Genomic DNA, 27,593 nt, shown 5'->3' with positions numbered 1-27,593 from the left:
GGGTGCCCAGGTGCAGTTCTGCCAGGGCGGGGGCAGTGGCTCTGATGCAGTGTTGAAGTATCCCTACGTGCTTGTCCTGTGTGTGTCTGGGCGCAGGGATCCGCTGGCTGCACGCTGGCCCAGGAGCCGCTGGGCTGGGGCGGGGCCCGGGCCCTCCTTCCCCTAAAGCAGCTAAGCCCTCAGGGCCGAAAGAGGAACCTACAGGACAAAGACCCAGGGCCAGGGCCGCCCGCTGGGGCTCGGGTTACAGCGGATCGGGTGGGCGCCGCCCCCTCCTCCGCAGAGCTAGCGCAGCGGGGCTGCCCCGCCAAGAGAGCCTCGCGGAGCAACCGGTATCAGGCGGGCGGGCGGTTTATTTGGGGCCGGGGGCGGGCGGCGAGGCCCGACGAACCCGAAGCAGCAGCGTGGCGTTGGGCACCAGGCCCGCGGCCTGCAGTGTGAGCGCGTCGTCGTTGTAGACTGTGGGCGGGAACGTACTGAAGATCTCGAAGGTGCTGGGCTCCACGGCCCTGGGGACAGGGAAGCACAGATCAGGCTGGGTCGTGGCGCTTGAGCCCCACTGCGGTCGCCAGCCGTGCCCCGCGCCCACCTGGCCTGTGCGAGCAGGGCGCGAACATCGCCGACCCTGTCTTCCGGCCGCATCATCAGCAGGAAAGCCTGCTCGCCGTTCTCAGACTTGATGCGCAGCATGGAGAGCGGGGGCGCCGGCGACTCCGGAGACTCCCGGCTCCTGCGGACCCAGAGGCCGTCAGTGCTCCCCCGAGGAACTCGAGCCCAGCGTCCTCACCTCTCCACTCGGCCCTCACCTCGCACGCTCAGCAGCCAAGGCAGACGTCTCCACCACGATCTCCTGGATCCGGACAGGCAATGGGCAGCAGTTCTGGAAAGCATTGATGGAGTGGACAGAGCCCTGGACCCTGCCAGAGTCAGGGCGTCCCCCAACCCCTACAGGGGACATCTCCCTGCCCAGGGATGGATGAGACCAGTGAGCCAAAAGGGGCCCAGTGTGTAAACTGGGGCCCAAGAAGAGGAAACAGAAGGGAAGCTTTGGGAGGTGGCTCCATCATTCCCTCATTCTAGTGGGGAAGACAGAATCCGACAGCGACCAGGCTGGATGCCTAACCCAGCATTTCCCTAGGGAAATGACACCTGAGCTGACTGAAGGATGAAGAGGAGTTCTTAGAAATGGAAGGAGGGGGGAAAAGGATATCCCAGATAGCATAGATGAGAGAAGGCTTCTGAGAAGAGGTGATATATTCGAGAGTCTGGAAAATCCCATGGACGGAGCCTGGTAGGCTACAGTCCATGGGGTCCCAAAGAGTTGGACACGACTGAGCGACTTCACTCTCTTTCTTAGTTCATGGGGATCAGGCTGGACTGGGAAGAAAGAAAAGGTAAAAGATGGGAAGAGGACCAGGAAGGAATGACAGGCTTTACCTAGGAACCACTGGAGGGTTTCAACAGGGATGAGCCAAGATCCAATTTGCATTTTTAAAAGGGCACAGAGGCTGCTGGGGAAGGATGGCTGGCAGGGTGGGAGTGGAGGTGAGGTCAGAGAGGGGCCACTGCAGTTATCTGGGAGACACGGGAGCCTGGGCTAGGTTGGCAGGGACAGAAATGGAGAGAAGAGATGGATTTGGGAGCAGTTCTGGGGATCGACAGATCTGGTAGGACTTGGCCACGTGTGGTGAAGGCAGAGTGGGGGGTGGAAACGGGTTTGGTACCTTTCACGGGGAGAAGAGGCCAGGGAGTGAGAAGAGGGAATGGCAAGTTCTGTGAAGCCCAGGAAGGTGTATTTTAGACTGAACCTCGAGAGGGTGACCTGGACTTGGGCTCACCCCCAACCTAGAGTCCCCTGACCTGCCCGTTCTTACAGCTCCTGCTCCCATATTGTGCCAGATGCTTTCTGGTCCCTACTCAGAGCCCTCAGCAGCTCCATCATTTCCAGGAGACAGTGGAACAGCTAGCTGTGAGGGGCCTGTCTCTCCATGCAGGCCATCCTGAGAGGCCCCCAAGCCTGAGCCTCCAGATTAACCACTGCTCTGGCCAGCTGGGCGAGGGTTGATGGCAACCACACACACAGTAAGGCCCAGAGAGCCAGGGCTGGGCTCACCTGCAGGGTGTCCCGGATCGGGCCCCGGATGTCAATCACCTCGCCTTGTCGGATCACAAATTTGGGGAGCCTGTTCAGAAACTTCTCGGCGGTCATCCTGGAGCCTACAGGGAAGGCATCGGGGAACCTTGGTCGGGCGGGGACTGGAGTGATGGTGGAGGAGGCCCACCTAGAGCTTGTTGGGCACAGCATTCCCACCACCTGGCTCAGCCGCAGGGCTGAGCTCACCTGGATGCTCTATGCTGTCCAAGGGTTTTCGAATCCTCTGCAGGCCTACCACGCGGCCCTCACCTGGGAATGGGTCCAGCCCGTGCTCTGGGTAGACCTGACCGCGCAGGTCACTCACCTGGCAAGAAGGAAGGGAAAGAGCGGCAGGCACAGCTCTTCAGCCCTGGGCTTCATCCCCACCCCTCCGTCCCAGAGACCCCAGGAATAGGCCCGCGGGGTGGCCTGACACAATCCCCGTTTTACAGATGAGGAAACTGAGGCCTGGGAGAGAGCAGGAGAGCTGCCGTTTGTGCAGCTCTCACCCACCTGATCCCTGCTCTCCCTGCAAAGTCCCCTCATCACGCCAGCTGGAGTCACAGTACCGACATCCCCCTCCCAGAGCAGGGGAGGGATGAGGGTGTTTAGGAGAGGGCAAAGCCTGGCTTGGCACGCACTGCCTCGAACACCCCCGGTCGTGACTCACGGTAGTTTCCAAGCCCAGCTGGCACACGCTCCCTCACATGCTCACATTGTGGAACTAACGCACCACCCTCGGGGACACCGCCTCAGGTTGGCCCAGTCACCCTCATCTCACCGCCCACCACCCCCACAGCAGGGGGCTGGCTGCACCTCAAGTTCTTCAGTCTCAACATCTGCCTCCTCCCAAGGCACTGCCTTCCACCCCAACCAGGAGACACCAGGAGCCCCTAGGGGGAGCCAGGTCCCTTTTGCATGGACGCTTCACTGTCCCCAGTTGGTCCGGGTGTCCTGGACGTGGTGGAGGAGGGTCCCAGGCAGCTGAAGGCTGTGCTTCGAGGCAGCCAGCAGGGGGCACTGCCTGCTGCTCGGCCACCAGCCTTCCCTGCTGCAGGCTGCTGCTGCTGCTGCTGGAGCCCCAGGGGCCACCACGGCCTCCCAGCTCCCTTCCCAGGCTGGTTTCAGGCGCCCTCTCCTTCTGGAGAGGTCATCAGATGGTGGTGGGGAGGGGGGAGTCCCCTGAAGTGGGGCAGCGCCTCTAGGTGAGGCCTGAGAAAGCAATCCCACCCCCCCTGCAAAATCCCCACACTGGGAGTGAGTGAGTGGTTCCGGGATCAGCCCATCACCTTAAAGGGGACGCCATCAGGGTACAGCCGCTGGAGCTCTGAGGGGAAGAAGCCATCCAGTATGTCTCGGAGGCAGCGCTGTGGGGAGAGAGGTCGGATGAGGCCTGGGCTGGACCCTGTTTCCTGTCTAGATGGCAGGCTATGGGGCCAGGCTCCCTCTGTGGATCCTACTCTGGAAGTAGAGCCCCAGGGCTCGGGCGGGTAGGGGTGCTGCTGAAGGCTGCACGTGAGCCTGGGGTGCTGGGGGAGAGCTGGGCCCATTTAATGGTGAGCAAGGGGTTGGCCACCGGAGCAGCTTGAGGGTGCTTGGGCCTGTCTCCCCATCCCCGTCATTCCTACCTGTGTGGAGGGATCGTGGAAGGGCCGGAAGGGCCCATCGAACATCACAATGCCATTCCGGTAGAGCCTCAGCGGGATGGGTTCAAGGGTCCGGTGCGGCACTCTTTCGGGCACTGGCATCACCTGGGTGTCGCTGTCCTCCACCAGCTCGCTGAGATCTTTCAGGCTGGCCAGCAGCCTGTCAAAGTCCACCTCGGGAGGAACCAACGAGTCCCCTGGCAAAGCGGATAGACACCCATGAGCCTCTCTTAGGGACTGCTGTGTGTTCCGGGGCCCTGGCTTCCATGGCCCCCTCCCATGCTGGGCAGGGGACTTAGCATCTCTTTAAGTGACCCCCCTGGGGAGGGAGAAGGACAGCTGACCTAGATAATAATACTGGCTATCTTTTAGTGAGCATCTGCTTTGTGCTAGGGGTTTACCATCTATTATCCTGTTCTCTCTTCATGCCAACCCATTGTAGGGACCATGAACATCCCCATTTTCCATATTAGGAAACAAAGGGCTAGAGGTTAAAGGCTGGCCTAGCGACACACGAGTAAGTGGTGGGAGCAGGACTGATCCCGGGTCAGACATGCCAGGCATGGGGTTAGCAGCTGAAAGGCTCAGTGCTGAGTTCCCAGCGGTCTGAGCCCAAATTCCAGCTCTTCCCCTCCTCCCTGTATCACCCTGGTCAAGTCATTTTACCGCTCTGCACCAGAGCATTCTCTTCTGGAAGGGGATGATGACAGTACCAGGAGGGCTGTGAGGATCCAAGAGGACCGCGTAAGGCTTCCAACAAGCATGTGTCTGTGTCAGCTACTGTTAACAAGTCCACCGCGCAGGAATGGGCCTCAGGCCAGGCCAGGGGCTACGAGCCAGGGCTTATTTATCTCCATTTTACACATGAGGAAACAGGCCCACAGAGACGAAAAGTGACTTGCCCCAGGCCACCTGGCGAGTTAGAAGAAGTGGTTGACCTGAAATCTGTTTTCCCACCCATCTGCACCATCAGGAGAGGGAGGCGAGGGTCAGGACAGCCACTGGACAGAATGGACATGGGACAGACCTTGGATTGGACATATGTTTCTTGAGTCACAGAGCCCTTTGACAAGCTGACAGCTTTGGCCTCTGCTTCTCCATATAGCTGTTCCTAAGCTTCATGGGGTGCAGGTGGGGTGGTGGGGACAGTCAGGACAGGTGCCAGCGCAGAAAGGGGGACAGGGCAGCTGGGATGCTGGTGGGGGGCAGGCCAGGAGCCTGTTCTCAGTCTTTGAAGGGATCTAGCCCCCAAGTCAGAGAAGGCAATGGCACTCCACTCCAGTACTCTTGCCTGGAAAATCCCATGGACGGAGGAGCCTGGTAGGCTGCAGTCCATGGGGTCACTAAGAGTCAGACACGACTGAGCGACTTCACTTTCACTTTTCACTTTCATGCATTGGAGAAGGAAATGGCAACCCACTCCAGTATCTTGCCTGGAGAATCCCAGGGACAGGAGAGCCTGGTGGGCTGCTGTCTATGGGGTCGCACAGAGTCGGACACGACTGAAGCGACTTAGCAGCAGCAGCAGCAGCCCCCAAGTAAGTCATCTACTAGGGTGGCAAGGCTACAAAATACTGATGACTGGGGACTTCCCTGGCAATCCAGTGATTAAGACTCTGTGCTTCCAATACAGGGGGTGCAAGTTCGATTCCTGCTAGGGGAACTGAGATCCCACATGCCTGCCACACGGTGCAGCCAAAAGCAAAAAAATGAAAACAAACACCGGTGGGGCTTTCTGGTCCTCCTTGGAAATTGTTTTTCACCACAACAGCCAAGGTGCGGCAGGATGTGGGTCAGGATTCTGGGGACCCAGTTCCTTCCCCCACAGAGGTGCAGTGGCTGTACCGGGGTAAGTACAGATGTGGGCGGCCCTATTTCCTGTTGCCTTTGTGGCTGCTGAAACGGTAGGCCCAGCTGGCCTTCCTCTCTGCCTGTCTGCACCTTCTACTGCTGTAGGGGCTGCACCTGCCCCGCCCTCTCCTAGGGTCCCCTGGGGTCCCTGAGACTCCCACGAAAAACTCACAGAACATCCTGGGTATCCCTGGTATGAGTCAGAACAACATCAAGACACTATTTTCCTTTAATAACTACTTTCAGAACATCTCGGTAAACCTAAAAATAACAACAGGGCAGCTCATCACTTTCCACGCCTGCCCCTGTCCCTAGCTTCCTACAGATGGGAAAGCGAGGCCCAGGAAGTCACGTGACTTGGCCAGAGGAGGCCATGCAGAGCAGAGCCAAGAGGAGCCGCCCCCTGGGGCCTGGGCTCTTTCAGGGAGCTGTTGGGTCGACGGGAAAGGCGCAGGCAGAAGGCCAGGGGAGGACGCCCAGAAGCAACAAAAGGGAAAGGGACAGTTTGCCAAGGAAATCTCTCCCAGCCAGGGCGGAGAAGTGAAAGCAGGGTGGGCTGGCAGGTATCAGATGCTGCAGACCCGAAGTGAGACAAGGCGCCCCTAGAGAAGGAAACGCAGCTCTGGACAAACCAGGGTGGAAAGAATAAGGCGGGAAGAGCCAGGCATCACCCTCTCGCAGCAGGGAGTGCTCAACAGAAGCCGGGGCCCCCCAGACCCCCAGCAACCTGGCAGCCACGTCACATGGGATGAGGCAGGTCAGACAGAGGTCAAGTGGGGCACTTGCTCTCTGAGCTGCAGTTTCTCCAGGGAGTTGGGGGGAGATACTAGAACTCTCCATCCTTCCCACAAGATCCAGGGGTGAGCTGACTACATGCCGAGCACCGAGAGGCAGGCCTTCCTGCTTCCACTCTACAGATAAGGAGACTGGGCCCTAGGGGCAACACGTCCCGGGTCACGCCGTGTGCAGGGCCCAGGTGACCCTCGGCCTTTGTCCTCTGTGGCCACGCAGGCTGCCTCTCAGTGCTGGTTCTTCAGATTCTGCTTACGGGGCGGGGGGCGGGTTCCTTCCCAAGGAGGGGCACAGTGCAGGGAGACCCTCATCCAACTTGTGAGGGCCCATGATTTTACTTCCGGAGGGGAGTGCTGAGGCTTGGAGATCAAGTCCACGCTCCCTGACCCTCGGGGCCCAGACCCTCTGGGCCCCAGCTCTGCAGCAGCCGTCGGCAGGCTCTCTGGGCTCACGGTCTGGAGCTGTACGAGCAGGGCTACCACTTTCTAGCTGTGGGACCCTGGGCACGTGGGCCAACGTCTCTGGGCCTCAGCTTCCTCTTCTACACAACAAGGACAATAACAGGCCCCACTTCACAGGGCTGCAGGGAGGCTCACAGGAAGTGCCTAGCAGACGGCCGCTGCTGTGACTCGCACCCCTCCCTCTTGCTCATCTCAGGGTTCGGGGTGCCCTCTCACCACCTCTGAGGAGAGGCCCTTGTCAGGAGCCCCTCCCCTCACCCCCGAGCCTGGGTCCCTGTTCCTCCTAGGCTTCTGGAACCCTTGTGCCCACTCTCGGTCCTTGTCACAGGTTGTTGTCATTTTGTCTGTCTTCCTGGCTACACCAGCAAGAGCATCCAGGCCTGAGCCTGGCCCAGAGAGCGTTGCTGAAGAAGCCCTGGACCCATTCCTCCACCCACCACCCCGCAATCCAGCAAGCGTGCCCGGAGCGGCCATGCTCTGCCCGCCCTGAGCGGCATGGCGGTGCCCACACCCAGGGTTCTGCCCTCCTCAGGCTCAGACTTGAGCAAAGGAGACAGAGACAAACGGTGCCCATGGCATGTGGTTAAGTGCCACCAAGGGGGCCGCAGGGCCCATAGGAGAGTTAGACCCTGTGACTACGTGCAGGTGAGTGGGGGGCCCACCCTGGGCTGGCCCCTCATGGGGGGCCCACCCTCGTGGGAGGCCCAGCTGGCTGCCGTGAAATGCCAGCAGTGGCTGAGGCACCCTGGCAGGCCCGTCCCCAAGCACCCAGGTGAAGGCGGTTGAACAGGAAGCAAACCCACTGCTTCCACACACCTGCAAGCCAGGCCCTGCTCTGGGGACTTTGCCTACAGTTACTCCACTCTTCAGAGGAACCAGCAGGGAGAAAACAGGCCCCCAGAGTCTGGTTACCTCTGGCACCACAACCAGCCTGACTCAGCAGGGTCCGACTGCTCGGGCCACTCCTCTGAGCATCACGCTGCCCATCCCCCCGCATCCTGTGCAGGGGCTCCGACCACCCAGGCCAGGGCACCCAGGCCCTGCATGGGCCAGTCACCTGCATGGGCACCTGCCCCTGGCCTTTGGGTCGAGCGAGCCCCATGCTGGCGCTCTGGAGCAGAGCAGGGCCAGAGCAGTAAATGGACACAGTCCCTGGTCACTGACTGCGCATCGACCCGAGAGGACGCTCCACACACACTAGGGGCACGAGGGGCTCTCCATGGCCTGGGGAGGGGGGTGGTCAATCGTGCCATCCCCTCACTTCACAGGGCAGGATGTGGACTCAGAGGGGAAAGCGGTCTCCCCGCACAGGGTCTGATCTGACCCACGCCCCCCTCTTCAGCCAGGGCCTTTAAGGCTTTCACTCTAACGCAGGGCCTCTAACCATGTGCCCAGGCAGCTGCAGGGTGGCACCATGCCTGGTGCCAAGCAGGCGCTCCACGCACATTGCTCGAGCAGGCGGGCTTTGAGCTGAGCTTCAAAGGAGTGGAGAAAAGGGGGCAGGGCACTTGTGGGGGAAGTGGTCACAGCACAGGCCTGAGCTGGTGGGAGGCGGCCATCCGGCCTGAGGTCTAGGCCAACCCAGTTCCAGGGGCTCGAGGGCCACTCGAGGGATGAGTGAAGCCAGTTACAGCCCCACAGAGGAGGCAGGGTGGCTTCTGGAGCGGAGATGCAGGAGCCTAGGCTTGGGGAAAAGGGTTGGGGAGGTGGGGATGGTAGGAGGAAAGCAGGAACTGACAAGGGGTTGGAGGACTGAAGTGCTCAGAGGGGTGGGGAGAAGGGAGTGAGGACTCAGAGTTGGCCGGAGCTCTCAGCCCTGAGGCGCAGCACCTGACTCGAAGGTGGTTAGGACCAGAGCAGAACGGTGCCTTTCTTGTCTCTGCACACCCTGCAGTGCCTGGCAGGCCTCCACGCAGCTTACTGGTGGGAAGGGGTGAATGACCTGGCCCGGGGCCAAGCCCTTGCAAGGCTTCCTCTCAAGCCCCTGGGCCCTTCGTTGGCCTAATCAACTGTCCTCCCTAAGGCAAGAGTCCCAGGCTCTAGAAAGTTTGGATCAGCCTGTTTGCCTAATACAGATACACCAGCTCGCCTGTCAGCTGGCCTGCTGCCCCAGGGTCTGTGGGGGGTGGAAACCAACAGCTGTTGTTGAGTCACTAAGTTGTATCTGACTCTTTTGTGACCCCCATGGACGGTAGCCCTCCAGGCTCCTCGGTCCATGGCATTTCCCCAAACAAGAAGAAGGGAGTAGGTTGCCATTTCCTTCTCCAGGAGATCAGACAGCCTAAGAAACAGGCCAGAGCAACAGGGCCAGCCAGAGACCAGCTTCAGGGACCTGAGGACCCTTGGGGCAGGGGCAAGCTACCCCTGGGGACAAGGCTGTGGGGAGAAGGGAGAAGGGAAAAAGCTGGGGCAGTCCCTAGAGAAAAAGCTGCTAGAAATGAGAAACATGTTGTTCCTCTGGCAGGAGAGCTAAACTGAGGCCCCTCCCTGCTGAAGAATCAAAAGGCAGAAGAAAGAAAGAGGACACAAACGGAGAGCTGGCGGCCGGGTGGCTTTCACAAGTGGCTTCAGGGCAAAAACAAACAACGTAGGGGAGGTGGGGCTGCTCTCTTTTTGAGGGAAGAGGCTGGAATCCACAGAACCAGGTCCAGAAACTGGCTGTCTAGTCTGACCTCTTCCCCAAAGGAGCAGGGAGGCCCCACTGCCCGGGAGGACATCTGGCCTCCAACAAGTCAGCAGGGCCACATGAGGCCTGAGCCGGCTCACCACACGGGGTGGGGTGGGATGGGGGGTGTGTGTGTGTATGCGCGCGCCGTGCTGGCAGGCCTTTGGTCCTAGACCCCAGGGAGGGACATTCTTACAGCTTCTGGCAGTTACCTGCCAGGTCTCGCCTTTCATCGGGGCAGAGGTCCTTGGAGACACTCAGCATTCTGCATAGGGTTCAGCTCCTGGCACGGCCTGAGCGCCATACAGTCCCCCAGCTTTGCCATGTCCCAGATGGGCTGGGCATCTTCCCCACAGCCATGCTCCCCAGGGTCCCCCCAGGTTCCTCCCACCCTCTCCCTGATGTACATTCAATTGTCAAGACCAGGGATTCTCTTCCTAAATCTCTCTGCTCTGCCCCTCCTCACCAGCCCCACCCATATGCTGGGCATCATATTATCTTCTACCCTGGATGACTGTAACCACCTCCCAGTGGGCTCTCAGCCTTAAGTCTTGCCCTTTCCCTCAACAGTCTTCAGACTTAAGTGCCTCTGTTTTCTTATCTGTAAAATGGAATCATTCCTGGCCCATGTCAAGGCTATTTATAAAAATGCCTTAAGTTAGTAATGTGGTACAAATGGGAAATGATACTTTTGCAAAAAGGGTGAGGGGGTTGTGCCCCGAGACTTAGGGGGATCTGCTCAAAGTGCAGAAGGTGGGATTCTCAGGTTTTCAGCCTGGGTTTTTGCCCAGCAGGAAACTTATGAAATAAGACAGGGCAGGTGTCTTCCAGATGGTCCCCAGGGCCAAGCTCACGCTCCCATGAGACTGCCACTGCCTTCTGATGGCGGAAAACAATGAGAGCTCCCATTTGTGAACTGACAACCTGCAAGGTCAATGCCAGATGCCACGTCCAACTCACTGGCTCCTAATTAACTCCACAGGGAAGAATGAAAGTGAAAGTCGCTCAGTCATGTCTGACTCTTTGCGACCCCATAGACTGTAGCCCGCCAGGCTCCTCTGTCCGTGGGATTTCCCAGGCAAGAATGCTGGAGTGGGTAGCAGTTCCCTACCCCAGCCCCATCTATTGATGAGGAACTGGAGGCTCAGAGAATGGAACAGGAGTATTCAAATCACACCGGGGCTAGGTGGGAGGGCAGAGATGAGAACCCACCTCACATTCTGGTCACACCCAGGATAAGTGTGACCAACTCCACAGCCTGGAGAACTACCTTCCAGGCAATGATGGAAGAATGGACCCAGCTTTCAGAACCCAGCCAGTTCAATGGCCTCAAATCTCTGGAGTGCATCCCTCTGGATATTAGCGGTAGAGTTAAAAAGTGGTGGCGTTCCAAAGAAGTGGGTGGATTCCAATGGTTTGCTACAGATGAACCTGGAGAGGCAGTCTAAAGAGGTGGCTGAGCCCTTGGACTGAGGGGCGGCTTCCAAAGGAGGGGGAATCGCTTCTAAGGGCCACAGCTTTTAAATGGCTGACATTTTGTAAACTATGGTGCCTGAGACAAGGGAGGTCTTGTTAACATTTTGCATCTCTGGGTCCCTGGAGCCTTTAGCAACTTGAGCAAGCATAGTCCGGGGTTAGGTGGCCAGTGTTGGAGGCTGGGGCCTCCCCCTCCTGCCCCCGTGACAGCGGCAAGGCAGAGGAGGGGGGCGCGAATGAGCTGGTGTCCCAACAGCTGCGGGCCATCCAGAGCTGTTGGAGTTTCCTTTGCAGGAGGGGCCAGGGTGGACCCCGACTCTACCTGGCTTCCAGAACTTCTTGGCTGTCATCCAGTCTCTCTCGCCATCCTCCGAGTCCTCCTGGTCCGTGGGCTCGCCCACCCACTGCAGCCCGTAGTCACCGAGGAACCGCTGGGAGGAGAGAAGCCAGAGGCATCAGGGGGCGCTCACTGTCAGCTCAGCCCCTTCCCAGGGAACTGGTGGCATTCGTGCAGCCCTCCACTTCAGGCCTTGGCCGATGGGGCCGTGGGGTTATGGGGCCAGGGCTCTGGGCCACTTCCTGGCTGTGGCCTTGGGAGGCCCCTTCTCCTAGAGCCTGAGGCTTCTCCTTGTAAAATGGGAGTTGTCAGACGAAGCTTGTGAAGATGACTGACGTGTCTGTCCTTAGCACAGACCCCGGCACAAGTAGGAACTCGCTGAAGGCAGCCACGATGGCTGTGGGAGGCTGTGTGGGTCTGGCCCGAGTGGGAGGAGGGGCAGGAACGCCTCGCTCTGCGGGCTCAGAGATATGCCCACCCACGTGTGGCCTCTCCAGGGCTGGCCTCACAATCCGTTGCCACAGGAGGGCTTCTGAGTCGTCCATACTTCCTGGTGCCGCTTCCTCATCCCCATGCCCTTCCTCCACCCATTCCCGCTGGGCCTCCAGCTCCACAGCTCACTGCAACTCCTTGCAGGTGGCCACCTGCCCAGTGCCTAACCCAGCAGGCACACTTCTGTGTTCATCTCTTGCAACATGTTCCTTTTCGGTTTCAGATTTCCAGCCACTGAAAAGACCTCCCACACGCATCTCGGACTCAAAATGAACTGGCCCAAACAGTCAAGATTCCCAAACGTCGTTCCCTCTCAGCCTCCTGGTCTCGGTCAGTGGCGCTGGCTTCCTCCATCACCTGATCCTCTCCCTGCCCACCCCCCAGGACCCCCAAGGCCTGTGGCACCAGTGCCAAAGCAGACTTGAGTCCTCCATCCGCTCTGCTCTCTCTCCCCTGGGCCAAGCCACAGCGCTCTTCCTCCTGGACCGCCCAAACTGCTCGTCTGCCTGCCTTCCCTGGCCCACTCCTCCACCTCAAACCTGCCTATGGTTTCCACACTCCGCGATCCTGTTCCCCACTGTGCCTGGCTCCGGGATGTGGTCCCTGTGGCCTCTCTCCCTTCTCCCTTTCGCTCCCCACAGCTCCCAGCCACAAGCCCAAGACATGGCAGGAGGAAGTGGAAGCTTTCCTCTCTTTGGCCTGGATCCTCTTTTCCCTGATACCTCGCCTAATCCTCTGCCCAACGTCACCCCTCAGAGTGGCCCAAATCCCGGCTAGTCTCTGTTGTGTCACCCCTTGAACTATTTCAGCATATTCTGTACTTGTGGCTCTTCCTACATACTTGTATATGTGTCTGTCCCCTCTAGACTGTCAGCCCCACGAGGGCAGGGCACATAGGAAAGACTTTGGATGAGTTTCCTAAATTAAGGGAGCAACAGATGCATGAACAGCATGAAGGTGGGAGCCCCAGTTCCCTCTGCCCTGGGTGGGCAGCCCTCGGCCCTGTGGCGGCGGCTCAGCAAAGCTGCACGGCTGCAGGCAGTCTCCCAGCAGACTTCTCAGGGAGCAGCTGTGCGCCCACAGCCCCAGGTAGGAAGAGGCCTGGGTGCCAAGGGCCCTCAGCTGCAGCAGCGGCTTGGGAGTTTGCATCTGTGCTCTTAGGTTGGGGCTTTGGAGAGCAACTCTGTGGAGCGGAGACCTCAGGAAGAGCTTCTGACAGGGCTGGTGAGGGAGTTGGGGCGTGGGGGGCATCACTGAGGAAGCATGTGTGCCCAGGACCCTCCTTGGAGCCTAGGGTCCCTCCGGTTCAAGCCTTGCTATATGAATGGGGGCAAGACAGGTGACACTGGGTGAGTGCAATGCTACCTCCAGAGGCAGGGAACGGCTATGAGCGACATAGCACGCACACATGGCCAGGCCCCACGCCGGGTGGTAGCCGTGCCGCACCCAACAGGAGAAAAGGGTCCTTCCCTCCCTCCCTCGTGGAGTCTGTGGTCCCCCAGAGAAGAAGAGGTGTGGTTCTAAGAAAGCCCAGGAGGGAGAACCTGCCCAGGTCAGAGTTCAAGGGGGTCCCCTAGGGAAGGGCCCCCTGCCTCAACCTGAGACTTTGAGAGGATGAGTGAAAACTCACCAGGGGGAGGTGGGAAAAAAACATTTCAGGTGGAAGGAACGGCATTGGACCAAGGTCCTGAGGTGGGAAAGAACTTGACAGAGCCACAGAACCCGAGGCAGGTCCCCACCGCGGCCGGAGAAGAGTGGTTGAGACGAAACTGAGGAAGCGGGGAGGGGCCCTGTGTGGGGTGTGCACTGAGGAGACCCCAGAGAAGCGGGCTCTGACCCTGGCTCTGGGGGCAGACAGCTGTGGGCACGCCACCTCCCTCACCTCCATCTCTGCAACCTGCCGCTGCAGCTTCGCACACACCATCTCCAGCTCCTCCTGCTGCTGCAGGCTCACCTTGCCTGGGGGGGTAGGGGGGAGATGGGAGGGGTTCCACGGCCCCTGCACCTAGGCTGCCAGGCTGCTCGCTTCTGGCTTTGACCAGAGCTTTGGCCTGAGGCTTACCTGGAGAAGCTGCCCCTCTGAAAACTCAAGGGATTCCCCTGAGAGCCACCTCTTGGCCCCTTCCCCTGACCTTGAAGAGGGGACACCCGGGCTCTCAGGAGGCCACCAACCTCCATCCCCCCACCCCCCTCCCCCAGAGCAAGGCTCCTGGGGGCGGCATTTCCTCCAGGCTTTTCTGTACTCAGGGCTGGGCTAGGGCTGTGCCCCGAGGGACTCGGTCCCACACAGAAGGGCACCTTCCTGGGTGTCACTGCTCCTCTCTGGGCTCCATTGTCCAGACCACTCCCCCCCCATACACACACACAGGACTCAGCCAGATGCTCTGGAGCCCTGATGCCCAGGGGTCACCAGCCCCAGGGGAGGTGCAGGGGTGAGCTGGCCAGCCCGCAGAGAGGGCCTCTTACCCTGGTGCTTCTCGAGAGTCTCCACCATCTCCTCCAGGGCCTGTATCTTCCGAGTCTGCAGCAAGGAGGTGGGAGGGGAGCGGGCCTGGTGGCTTCCAGAGCCCACAGGAGCCCCTTCCGGATGGGAAGAGCCTGCTTGAAGTCCCTGTCCCACCCTGGGTGCAGCCACCACTCCGATACCTCAGATGAGCCCTTTTGTGGCTCCACCAAGTTGGGGGAAGGGTGTGGGGCACCCCCAAGTGCCCAGCACTAAGCAGCCGCTGCTGCCACCCAACCTGAGGGTGAAGGCCTGGCTCGGAGGTGAAGACCTCGAGGCTCCGTGCTCAGGTCACAGGGACCCACATCAGTCCCAGGCCAGACGTGGCCCCCAAGGTGGGAGGTCTGGTCAGGGAGATGGTTCGAGAACCCATCGTCTCTGGCCTACTGCAAGAGTAGCCTCACTGGCCTCCCCAGCCCGGGCCCTTCCACCCCTCCGACCAGACCCTGGCCTTCTGCCCACTGGGGGCCCACCTTGGACAGTATCTCATCAGTCTGGGCCTTCACCTGCCGTTCCAGATCCCGCAGTTTCCGTGTCAGGGTGGCCACAAGCTCCGAGTCATTGTACACGGGGACTGCCAACCAGACAAGGTCCTCGAACCCAGCCTAGAGCTGAAGCTGATGGGGTGGGGGTCCAGGGGAGGGGGGAGAGATCCCCAAATGTGGAGAGAGGCATGCTAACAGCATCTGCAATCTATATTATAGCCCCCCAGGCTCCTCTGTCCATGGGGTTCTCCAGGCAAGAACACTGGAGTGGGTTACCATGCCCTCCTCCAGGGGATCTTCCCAACCCAGGGATGAAACCAGGGTCTCCTGCATTGCAGACAGATTCTTTACCTTTGGAGCCACCAGAGAAGCCCCTAGACAACGGGGACTGTTCTAAACACTTCATGTGTCAGCTTTTCTGAGGAAATGAACTGCTTTGGGAATCTGAGGCACAGAGATTCAGTAATGCACTCAAGACGTACAAAGAAGTGGTACAACATCCAGGTCACATTACAAACAGTGTCGAAAACTTCACCCTCAGCTGAATCACATGTCTAATCTCACCCCTAATTCACAGGCAGTACAGTGGACAGAGGAGCAAGTTAACGGCACAGGGACAAGTCACAATGGGGTCCATCCTGCAGGGCAGGTGGCCTGGACTCTTCAAAAAGCATCATTGTTTAAAAGAGGCAGGGACTCTGTTCTGCAGAAGTACAACAGTAAGATGCATGACACGACTCTCACGTACAACCCAAATCAGTGAAAAAAAGTTGTGGGAGAAATTTTGGAACACTGGGGTGTCACAGTTACTGAGTTGTTCACATTCTGAGGTATGATCACAGCATCGTGGTTATGTATTTCCTTCTTCCTAGAAGATGCACAGGGAACTACTTAGAGTTGAACTGTCACGATATCTGTGATTGATTTCTAAATGGTTCATCTTAAAAAAATACGCTTGTGTTCCTCCAGATGTGTACATGGAGAGAAAGCAAGCACAGCAAAATGTCACTTATTATCGAATACAGAGGGAGGATGTATGAGCATCTGCTGAACTATTTCAACTTTTTTGTTGGCTGACAATGTTTTAAATTAGGGACTTCCCTGGTGGCCCTGTGGTTAAGAATCTGCCTTGCAATGCAGGGGACATGGGTTTGATCCCTGGTCAGGGAACTAAGATCCCACGTGCCACAGTATAACTAAGCCCACGGGCCGCAACTACGGAGCCCTAGGTGCCAGCCACAGCCTGCCCTGGGGCTTGAACAGACCTCCTGAGCTAAGGGCCGGGCCCATGTGCGGCTTCATGCCAAGCCAAGCTCTGAACAGGTCTGGGGTGCAGGCACGTGCCCACAGTCAGCCAGGAGCAGAAGCAGCTGCCTCTGACCCAGCAGGCAGGAGGAGAGGCCATGCCTCTCACAGCCTCTCTCACTGGGGTCTTTCCTGCTGCCAGGGACTCAGACCCCTTTGGGCGTCTGCACTCACCTTGCCTACTCACAGGGGCACCTATGCCACCATAGCAGGAAGGGACAGAGATCCTTTCTTCTGAGCCATGAGCGCCATTCAGCATGTCCACCTCATCTTCTGCAGACAGGGATGCCCGGGTCACCACTCCGCGGCTGAGGCCCTGGGCCCTGGCCGAGATGAAACAGCCTGTACTCTGTCCCTCTCCCTCCTTCCCACTCCCCGTGTATGAGGAGAGAAAACTTAGGGTGCTGGAGAGCAAGGATCCAACCAGAACAGGCCTCTTGTTCTCCCAGCCCAGCTCCTGGGGGGCCCTGAGGGGCCAAAGCCTGCATCAGAGTTGGGGCTAGAGTACTATTGGGATGCAAAGGTCTGAGCCTGCAGGAGGCAAGGCAGCCATATGCGGACTGGGCTTCAAGGAGAAAAGGCTGTAATGGGCTGGAGGCGGCTGTCATGGCGGGGGGGAGGCGGGTCGGGGTCTGGCGCCCTCAGAGCCCACCCCACAGTGAGCGGAGGGATTCCAACGTTAGTCAGAACATCCCTGTTCAGGGTGTGGAGTCTCCTAATCCAAGGGCCACGGGCAGCACTGTCGCGGGCCAGCCACCCCGACTGACAAGGCAGTTCACCGTGCTCTTTCTCTCCATCCGCCCAAACGCAAGGAGGTGAGGAGGGCCCATGGGCCAGAGCCCACACTTACCATTTCCGTAGATTTTTATCCCCCGCCTCCTGGGAACGGGCAGGAAGGAGAAGGAAGACAGACAAGTTAGGACCCCCTGGACTGCCATGGCGAGGTGGGGGGGGGGCTTTGGCACCAGGTCCCCCCCCCCGCCAAACCTAAAAAAGATGCCTCATGAGGACACCCACCCCCAAATCCCATCCTGGCCTGGGGGTGAGCCAAGGCGCAGGCGTCAGGGTATCTGACTCCTCCCAACGGAGACAGATGGGCAACAGCTGAAGGGCAGAGCCTTAGGGAGAGGACCACAAGAGCGCCCAAGCCCAGGAGCCCAGCCCCAGCTCTGCTCTGAAATGGCTGCAGGACCCCAGGCCTGTCACTTAACCTCTCTGGACCCCCTTGGCCATGACACGGATGACTCAAAGTGGGGTTCAGAAGAACAAGGAGAGGGGTAAAAAAAAATCCTTTGCAAAGATGAAAGTGACAGAATGATGACTAGGCTTCCCTTCACTGAGAGCCCAGCATGTAACGTGGCCAGGCCCAGAACGGCTGGGACATCAGTGTCTGCAGAACTAATTCATGAACAACGAATAAATGGAATAGCTACCCCACAGCCCACACCTCACTGGAGGGTGTGCTTAGATGCATGGACAGCCTCCCAGAAGAAGGGACGAGAAAGAAGAGGTGGCCAGGGAAAGATACATCACTTCTTACTGCTTCCCCAAGACGCTAGGAGTCAATCTCTGAGTTCATGGGAGGGGCCAGGAGGAGGCAGGGGCATGGACACAAAGATTCCAAGAGGCTGGCTCCTTACCCAGGATTCACAGGCTCCGACTGTAGAGGCACTCTCCGGGTCTTGCCAAGGGAGGCCAAAGGTGAGCTCATATTTCTACTTCTAGATTCTAGCCATCGGGAACCCCCTGAGAAGAAAGAAGTCAGCCCTTGGGGACAGTCACTGAGGACCAGGGAGCAGCCTGAAACCTGCCCTTCCCTGCCTACTTTTCCGAGGAGAGGGCACTGTCCAGGGGACGGCGCCCCTCATGTCTTTCCACAGCCCCTGCAGAAGTTTCTGGAGGCAACCTGGCCTCAGGATCCCATGCTTGATGCCCACCTGCTCCACTGGATACCTAGCTCTCTGCTCTGCTCCTGGAGGCCTCTGGCCTAGCAGTACCCGAGAAATGGGCAATGGGGTGGGATGGGGGCAGAGGCTGGCCACTCGACCAGGACTTCCGCAGACCTCCATCCCGGGCACAAGACCACCCAGGTGGCCAGGGGCTTTTGTCCATCTATCAAGGACCTGGTCCTCACAAAGTTGCTCATCACAAAGCCCGGGTGTCCCTCCCCTCCTACCGGAACCGGGTGCCACCTCCAACATCTCAGAGCCAGAGAGGGGCAACCCCAAGGCAGGGTTCTACCAAGACACTGCACGTGGCAGGAAGTCGAGAGCCAGGCTCGGACAGGTTCCACCACCAGTATAGCCTGCGCCTCACGTTCCTGTAGCATAAAGTGGGGATGGTAACAGTATCAGCCAGGCAGGGGTAACACACTTAAATCACCTAGCCCAGGGCCACACGCGAAGGAATTACTTAAAAATGTAACTTGTGGCTGCTGATGTTATTAGCACACAGAAGGCCCTCATAGATGTTTGCTTCCCTTCCTTTCCTCTTCCCTCAGGAAAGATGAATGAACACCAGGGATGCAATTAAAGGTCACTACTCAGTGAGTTAAATGTGTCGTGTGGCCAATATCTAGACTTGTTAGTCAGACGACCTCCACTAGATCCTGAATCAAGTCTTTAGTTCCACTTTGGAAATGTGTGGCACTGGCCTTCACCCTGCATTTTCCCGTGAAGCAGGGAAGGGGACCTGCATCCCCAGGAGGCAGCTTCCTTGGTCCTGATTCTGGAGTTTGGGACTCATGCCCCGCCCTCACTCAGAGGTGCTCTCCAAGGACCAGGCCCAGAGTCTCCTCACCCCCATCACCCAGCATCCAGCCTCCCCAATCTGCCCCCAGCCTACCTGCTGCTAAGTCACTTCAGTCGTGTCCGACTCTGAGACCCATAGACGGCAGCCCACCAGGCTCCCCCGTCCCTGGGATTCTCCAGGCAAGAACACTGGAGTGGGTTGCCATTTCCTTCTCCGGTGCATGAAAGTGAAAAGGGAAAGGGAAGTCGCTCAGTCGTGTCCGACCCTCAGCGACCCCATGGACTGCAGCCTTCCAAGCTCCTCCGTCCATGGGATTTTCCAGGCAAGAGCACTGGAGTGGGGTGCCATTGGTTCCTGCCATCTCGCTCAGGCTTCCTCGCGGTTTGTGTGGCCAAGTGTGATAGCCCCTGTGGCTCCCTGCACCAGTCTCCACACACTGCCAGAGGGATCTTCTTACACACAAAGCTGACAGGTCGCTTCCCTGCTAAATACTCCCAATGGCTCCTTCTCACCCACAGGAAAAAAAAAAAAAATTCAAAATTCCAGACTTCCTTGCTGGGAGCTGACTGTGGCACAAATCATGAACTCCTTATTGCAAAATTCAGACTTAAGTTGAAGAAACTAGGGAAAACCACTAGACCATTCAGGTATGACCTAAATCAAATCCCTTATGATTATTCAGTGGAAGTGACAAATAGATTCAAGGGACTAGATCTGATAGACAGAGGGCCTGAAGAACTATGGATGGAGGTTTGTGACACTGTACAGGAGGCAGTGATCAAGACCATCCCCAAGAAAAAGAAATGATAAAAGACAAAATGGTTGTCTGAGCAGGTCTTACAAATAGCTGAGAAAAGAAGAGAAGCGAAAGGCAAAGGAGAAAAGGAAAGATATACCCATGTGAATGCAGAGTTCCAAAGAACAGCAAGGAGAGATAAGAAAGCCTTCCTCAGTGATCAATGCAAACAAATAGAGGAAAACAATAGAATGGGAAAGAAAGACTAGAGATTTCTTCAAGAAAATTAGAGATAACAAGGGAACATTTCATGCAAAGATGGGCACAATAAAGGACAGAAATGGTATGGATCTAACAGAAGCAGAAAATATTAAGAAGAGGTGGCAAGAATACACAGAACTATACAAAAAATATCTACATGACCCAAATAACCACGATGATGTGATCCCTCACCTAGAGCCAGACATCCAGGAATGCGAAGTCAACTGGGCCTTAGGATGAATCACTATGAACAAAGCTAGTGGAGGTGATGGAATTCCAGTTGAGCTATTTCAAATCCTAAAACATGATGCTGTGAAAGTGCTGCACTCAATATGCAAGCAAATTTGGAAAACTCAGCAGTGGCCACAGGACTGGAAAAGGTCAGTTTTCATTCCAATCCCAAAGAAAGGCAATGCCAAAGAATGCTCAAACTACCGCACAATTGCACTCATCTCACACGCTAGTAAAGTAATGCTCAAAATTCTCCAAGCCAGGCTTCAACAGTACGTGAACCTTGAACTTCCAGTTGTTCAAGCTGGTTTTAGAAAAGGCAGAGGAACCAGACATCAAGTTGCCAACATCCGTTGGATCATCGAAAAAGCAAGAGAGTTCCAAAAAACATCTACTTCTGTTTTATTGGCTACGCCAAAGCCTTTGACTGTGTGAATCACAACAAACTGTGGGAAATTCTTCAAGAGATGGAAGTACCAGACCACCTTACCTACCTCCTGAGAAATCTGTATGCAGGTCAGGAAGCAACAGTTAGAACTGGACATGGAACAACAGACTGGTTCCAAATTGGGAAAGGAGTAGTCAAGGCTGTATATTGTCACTCTGTTTATTTAACTTATATGCAGAGTACATCATGTGAAATGCCAGGCTGGATGAAGCACAAGCTGGAATCAAGATTGCCAGGAGAAATACCAATAACCTCAGATATGCAGATGACACCACCCTTATGGCAGAAAGCAAAGAACTAAAGAGCCTCTTGATGAAAGTGAAAGAGGAGAGTGAAAAAGTTGGCTTAAAACTTAACATTCAGAAAACCAAGATCATGGCCTCTGGTCCCATCACTTCATGGCAAATAGATGGGAAAACAATGGAAACAGTGAGAGACTTTATTTTGGGGGGCTCCAAAATCACTGTAGATGGTGACTGCAGCCATGAAATTAAAAGACACTTGCTCCTTGGAAGAAAAGCTATGACCAACCTAGACAGCATATTAAAAAGCAGAGACATTACTTTGCCAACAAAGGTCCATCTAGTCAAAGCCGTGGTTTTTTCAGTAGTCATGTATGGATGTGAGAGTTGGACTATACAGAAAGCTGAGTGCCAAAGAATTGATGCTTTTGAACTGTTGTGTTAGAGAAAACTCTTGAGAGTCCCTTGGACTGCAAGATCATCCAACCAGTCAATCCTAAAGGAAATCAGGCCTGAATATTCATTGGAAGGAATGATGCTGAAACTCCAACACTTTGGCCACCTGATGCGACAAACTGACTCACTGGAAAAGGCCCTGATGCTGGGAAAGATTGGGGGCAGGAGGAGAAGGGGATGCCAGAGGACGAGACAGTCGGATGGCATCACTGACTCGATGGACATGAGTTCGAGTTGGTGATGGACAGGGAAGCCTGGCGTGCTGCAGTACATGGGGTCGCAAAGAGTCAGACACGACTGAGCGACTGAACTGAACTGAACTTGGTGGTCCAATGGTTAAGAATCTGCCTGCCAACACAGGGGTCAGGGCTGCATCCCTGGTCCAGGGAGTAACTCATCCCTGCCATGGAGTAACTAAGCCCACAAGCCACAGCTACTGAGCCTGCACCTGGAGCCTGTGCTCTGCAGCAGGAGAAGCCACTGCAAAAGAGCCTGAGAACTGCAACCAGAAAGTAGCCACGAGCAGTAACGAAGACCCAGCATGGCCAAAAATAAGTAATATTCATTTTAAAATATATTTTTTAAAAAGATGTTATGGAAAAACCAGAATGAGAAAAAAAAAAAGTGGAATCAAATAGCATGACCTTTTTTTTTAAGAAAAAAGTAGCTTTATTGAAGTATAATTCACAAACTTAAGTCTTTTCAAGTATACAATTCCTTGGCTCTTAGAATATTTGTATATTCAGAGTTGTGAAACCACCATCACAATCAATTTCGGAACATATTCATCACACTAGAAAGCCCCAGGTACTGCGCTTTTAGTGGCAAAACTGCTCTGCATGAACTCCCACCAAACTTCATTATCCCTCAGTTCTCCAAATTCTCATCACCACAATGACTCCTCAAAAGAAATTGGTCAAAAAGACAGAAATTACAAGCACTGGCGAGGATGAGGGGAAATCAGAAGTTGTTGGAATGTAAATGGTGCAGTTGCTGTAGAAAACAGTTTGGGATTGAGCTGCCCCATCTCCTCCCTCCATACCCTGCAATAAACGCTGTCCTTTCCCTCACACAGCCTGGAGGCAGTAAATCAACTTTGCTGCGGGACCGGAGAGCAGATCCAAGTTCGATTCGATACGAAGTCAAAGATCCCTTAGTTGGAATTCCAGTGATTAGAACTCTGCTTTCAGCCACGAAGAGATATCCCACATCCAGGGTAAGAGAAACCCAAGTAAGACGGTAGGTGCTGCGAGAGGGCATCAGAGGGCAGACACACTGAAACCATAATCACAGAAAACTAGTCAATCCAATCACATGGACCACAGCCTGGTCTAACTCAATGAAACTAAGCCATGCTGTGTGTGGTCACCCAAGACGGGCGGGTCATGGTGGAGAAGTCTGACAGAATGTGGTCCACTGGAGAAGGGAATGGCAAACCACTTCAGTATTCTTGCCTTGAGAACCCCATGAACAGTATGAAAAGGCAATATGATAGGATACTGAAAGAGGAACTCCCCAGGTCGGTAGGTGCCCAATATGCTACTGGAGATCAGTGGAGAAATAACTCCAGAAAGAATGAAGGGATGGAGCCAAAGCAAAAACAATACCCAGCTGTGGATGTGACTGGTGATAGAAGCAAGGTCCAATGCTGTGAAAAGCAATATTGTATAAGAACCTGGAATGTCAGGTCCATGAATCAAGGCAAATTGCAAGTGGTCAAACAGGAGATGGCAAGAGTGAACATCGACATTCTACGAATCAGCGAACTAAAATGGACTGGAATGGGTGAAATTAACTCAGATGACCATTATATCTACTACTTTGAGCAGGAATCCCTTAGAAGAAATGGAGTAGCCATCATGGTCAACAAAAGAGTCCGAAATGCAGTACTTGGATGAAATCTCAAAAATGACAGAAAGATCTCTGTTCGTTTCCAAGGCAAACCATTCAATATCACAGTAATCCAAGTCTATGCCCCAACCAGTAACACTGAAGAAGCTGAAGTTGAACGGTTCTATGAAGACCTACAAGACCTTTTAGAACTAACACCCAAAAAAGATGTCCTTTTCATTATAGGGCACTGGAATGCAAAAGTAGGAAGTCAAGAAACACCTGGAGTAACAGGCAAATTTGGCCTTGGAATACGGAATGAAGCAGGGCAAAGGCTAATAGAGTTTTGCCAAGAGAATGCACTGGTCATAACAAACACCCTCTTCCGACAACACAAGAGAAGACTCTATACATGGACATCACCAGATGGTCAACACCGAAATCAGATTGATTATATTCTTTGCAGCCAAAGATGGAGAAGCTCTATACAGTCAGCAAAAACAAGACCAGGAGCTGACTGTGGCTCAGACCATGAACTCCTTATTGCCAAATTCAGACTTAAATTGAAGAAAGTAGGGAAAACCACTAGACCATTCAGGTATGACCTAAATCAAATCCCTTATGATTATATAGTGGAAGTGAGAAATAGATTTAAGGGCCTAGATCTGATAGATAGAGTGCCTGATGAACTATGGACTGAGGTTCGTGACACTGTACAGGAGACAGGGATCGAGACCATCCCCATGGAAAAGAAATGCAAAAAAGCAAAATGGCTGTCTGGGGAGGCCTTACAAATAGCTGTGAAATGAAGAGAAGTGAAAAGCAAAAGAGAAAAGGAAAGATATAAGCATCTGAATGCAGAGTTCCAAAGAACAGCAAGAAGAGATAAGAAAGGCTTCCCCGGCGATCAATGCAAAGAAATAGAGGAAAACAATAGAATGGGAAAGACTAGAGATCTCTTCAAGAAAATTAGAGATACCAGGGGAACATTTCATGCAAAGATGGGCTCGATAAAGGACAGAAATGGTACGGACCTAACAGAAGCAGAAGATATTATGAAGAGGTGGCAAGAATACACAGAAGAACTATACAAAAAAGATCTTCACGACGCAGATAATCACAATGGTGTGCTCACCTATAGCCAGACATCCTGGAATGTGAAGTTAAGTGGGCCTTAGAAAGCATCACTACAAACAAAGCTAGTGGAGGTGATGGAATTCCAGTTGAGCTATTTCAAATCCTAAAACATGATGCTGTGAAAGTGCTGCACTCAATATGCAAGCAAATTTGGAAAACTCGGCAGTGGCCACAGGACTGGAAAAGGTCAGTTTTCATTCCAATCCCAAAGAAAGGCAATGCCAAAGAATGCTCAAACTACCACACAATTGCACTCATCTCACATGCTAGTAAAGTAATGCTCAAAATTCTCCAAGCCAGGCTTCAACAGTACGTGAACTGTGAACCTCCAGTTGTTCAAGCTGGTTTTAGAAAAGGCAGAGGAACCAGAGATCAAATTGCCAACATCTGCTGGGTCATCGAAAAAGCAAGAGAGTTCCAGGAAAACATCTATTTCTGCTTTATTGACTATGCCAAAGCCTTTGACTGTGTGAATCACAACAAACTGTGGAAAATTCTGAAAGAGATGGGAATACCAGACCACCTGACCTGCCTCTTGAGAAACCTATATGCAGGTCAGGAAGCAACAGTTAGAACTGGACATGGAACAACAGACTGGTTCCAAATAGGAAAAGGAGTACGTCAAGGCTGTATATTGTCATCCTGCTAATTTAACTTATATGCAGAGTACATCATGAGAAACGCTGGGCTGGAAGAACCACAAGCTGGAATCAAGATGGCGGGAGAAATATCAATTACCTTAGATATGCAGATGACACTAACCTTATGGCAGAAAGTGAAGAGGAACTCAAAAGCCTCTTGATGAAAGTGAAAGTGGAGAGTGAAAAAGTTGGCTTAAAGCTCAACATTCAGAAAACGAAGATCATAGCATCCGGTCCCATCACTTCATGGGAAATAGATGGGGAAACAGTAGAAACAGAGTCAGACTTTATTTTTGGGGGCTCCAAAATCATGGCAGATGGTGATTGCAGCCATGAAATTAAAAGACACTTACTCCTTGGAAGGAAAGTTATGACCAACCTAGATAGCATATTGAAAAGCAGAGACATTACTTTGCCAACAAAGGTCCGTCTAGTCAAGGCTATGGTTTTTCCAGTGGTCATGTATGGATGTGAGAGTTGGACTGTGAAGAAAGCTGACCGCCAAAGAATTGATGCTTTTGAAGTGTGGTGTTGAAGAAGACTCTTGAGAGTCCCTTGGACTGCAAGGAGATCCAACCAGTCCATTCTGAAAGAGATCAGCCCTGGGATTTCTTTGGAAGGAATGATGCTAAAGCTGAAATTCCAGTACTTTGGCCACCTCATGCGAAGAGCTGACTCACTGGAAAAGATTCTGATGCTGGGAGGGATTGGGGGCAGGAGGAAAAGGGGACGACAGAGGATGAGATGGCTGGATGGCATCACCGACTCGATGGATGTGAGTTTGAGTGAACTCCGGGAGTTGGTGATAGACAGGGAGGCCTGGCGTGCTGCGATTCATGGGGTCGCAAAGAGTCGGACACGACTGAGCGACTGAACTGAACTGATCCAAACAAAAAATTTCCCTCCTTTTTCCCCTCTAATCCCATCAGTTCCGGAATCCTGCAGGGTAAACCCTGCACCTTTCTCACACACAGCTCCTCCTCCCGTGGCCCTGTTGGCCATCCTAGAGGGACTCTCACTGCCCTTCCTTGGGGCTGTCACAATGGCCGCAAACCGACTTCCCTGCTTCCAATCTCACTCCAGGCCAATCCAACACACTGTCTCCAGATCAATTTTCCCATGTGATCACAGGAGACCCCTGAGGACAACGGCTATTCCTTTCTTTCAGCCTGGGGACTTCTTGAGCGAAGAAGGGCTGTGTCTCCTCCCTCAGATTGGGAATCCTGGGGACAAAGCCACGTCTATTCCCTTCACTTTGGGTTTTTTCTGGGGGGGGGGGGGGGGGGGGAGTAAGGTGGGGGGGGGGGGGGGACTGTGTATTCCTCCTCAAGCCGAAGGCGGCTAAAGGTTAGACGGCCTGCCTCTTCAGACTCAAGCTTTGAGAGTCAAATTGGTCTTCCAACAGGTCCCAGTGCTCTCCAGCGCGGACACGGGCCAGCAGGCTGCACACCTTCATTCCCTAAATCTCAGCTGGAAGTGCCCACCACGCGACTTCTACCACCAGACCCTCCCTGGAAGTCGTCAACCCCCTGCCTCCGCCCATAGCCGTGGTAGGCGGCGGCCTGAATCTGCTCCCAGGCGCGGGGAGTCTACTGGAGGGGCCGGGATGTGGGGCTCGCATGTCCTCGAGGCTCTCGCGGTGAGGGCCCCAGCCTATGTGAGAGGGACTCCACGAACAGAAAGGTCTGGGGCCTTTCTGTAACTCACCACGCAGGCCGCAGAACCACCCGCGGCGCCGCCATCTTGTTGTCACACGGTTTCCCAGGCGACCAGGACCCGTGTGCTTCTCATTGGCTAATGCTTGAGGAAGGAGTCCCTGAGCAACCAGGAGGCAGCGGAGGCGGGTACAGCTGTCTCTACTCGAATTCTATTGGCCCACGAAGTCTAAACTCATCGCGGGGAATACTGCGAATCCCAGAACCCACCGCTCTGAGCGGACTCGGGGTTTAGGGAAACTTGAGAGTCCTTTCCTACTACCCCAGGGCACAGAAAGCGGAGAATTGGGATTAGATTCACGAAGCTGCTGGAAGCCTCTGGACCTGAATGTGCAGTCCTGACCATGCCACTGTTTTATTAAATTGATTTTGGGAGAAATTACATTTATCCTGCTGAGCTTGTTTTTCCATCTGATCAGTACAGTACTAAAGGGAAGTTATTTTGAGCATGAATTGAAATGATACAAGTACTTAATAAATGTTTCTTAAATCTGCATTTCTCTGCTAATTTCTTGACGCCCCGAAGAGACGCTCAGATTCTATTTCCTTTATGTAAAAATTCGAGTAAGACTCCTGCCGTTGGGTGAGATACTTAAGAGTGACTTTGGGTGAGACCCTTCCCCCTCCCGAGCCTCACATGAAAAACAACCTGTTGGATTAGAGCAACTAGAGATAGTTTTGTTAAGAGCATGGTCTTTGGCACCAGGAGTCCCAGGCTGTGTGTGTGTCCTTGAGCAAGTTACCTTAATTTCTTTTGTAAAGTGGGGATAATATCAAACCAGTCAATCCTAGAGGAAATCAACTCTGAATATTTATTGGAAAAGCTCACGCTGAAGTTCCAATAGTTTGGCCACCTGATGCGAAGAGTAGACTTGTGGGAGAAGACCCTGATGCTGGGAAAGATTGAGGGCAGGAGGAGAAGAGGGCAACAGAGGATGAGATGGTTGGATGGCATCACTGACTCAATGGACATGAGTTTGAGCAAACTCCAGGAGACA

General features: G+C 54.7%; 1 protein-coding gene across 3 annotated transcripts; it reads right to left on the bottom strand.

Annotated features, from left to right (window-relative positions):
- Positions 1-335: 335 nt before the first annotated feature.
- On the bottom strand, positions 336-27,593 carry UBXN11 (UBX domain protein 11). 3 transcript variants are annotated; one of them, XM_055574042.1, is made up of 15 exons: positions 26,588-27,593; positions 17,788-17,893; positions 16,998-17,026; positions 16,322-16,420; positions 14,831-14,931; positions 14,321-14,375; positions 13,737-13,813; positions 11,348-11,456; positions 3,763-3,977; positions 3,424-3,501; positions 2,342-2,459; positions 2,114-2,217; positions 807-880; positions 590-730; positions 336-509 (listed from the first exon to the last, which is right to left on the bottom strand). In XM_055574042.1, exons 2-15 carry the CDS (start codon positions 17,856-17,858, stop codon positions 353-355), a joined length of 1,428 nt encoding a protein of 475 aa, XP_055430017.1. In that variant the 5' UTR covers positions 17,859-17,893; positions 26,588-27,593; the 3' UTR covers positions 336-352. The 3 variants fall into 3 exon arrangements, with proteins under 3 accessions (XP_055430017.1, XP_055430018.1, XP_055430019.1); XM_055574043.1 differs by having other exon boundaries at positions 807-850; XM_055574044.1 differs by having other exon boundaries at positions 2,405-2,459.

Source organism: Bubalus kerabau, chromosome 3 (genome assembly GCF_029407905.1).
Source record: "Bubalus kerabau isolate K-KA32 ecotype Philippines breed swamp buffalo chromosome 3, PCC_UOA_SB_1v2, whole genome shotgun sequence".
In the NCBI taxonomy this organism is placed as follows: domain Eukaryota; kingdom Metazoa; phylum Chordata; class Mammalia; order Artiodactyla; family Bovidae; genus Bubalus; species Bubalus kerabau.
The sequence above is the reverse complement of the archived record's forward strand: the minus strand, read 5'-3'. Positions and strand labels throughout refer to the sequence as shown.

What these genes read in the sequence shown, in the direction of transcription:
- UBXN11 (XM_055574042.1), bottom strand. Translation starts at nt 17,858, where the DNA reads ATGAGCTCACCTTTGGCCTCCCTTGGCAAGACCCGGAGAGTGCCTCTA. An exon ending in GGACAGCATAGAGCATCCAG is followed by an intron (nt 2,218 to 2,341) that starts GTGAGCTCAGCC and finishes CCTTCCCTGTAG; the next exon opens with GCTCCAGGATGACCGCCGAG. An exon ending in CGATCCGGGACACCCTGCAG is followed by an intron (nt 881 to 2,113) that starts GTGAGCCCAGCC and finishes AATGCTTTCCAG; the next exon opens with AACTGCTGCCCATTGCCTGT.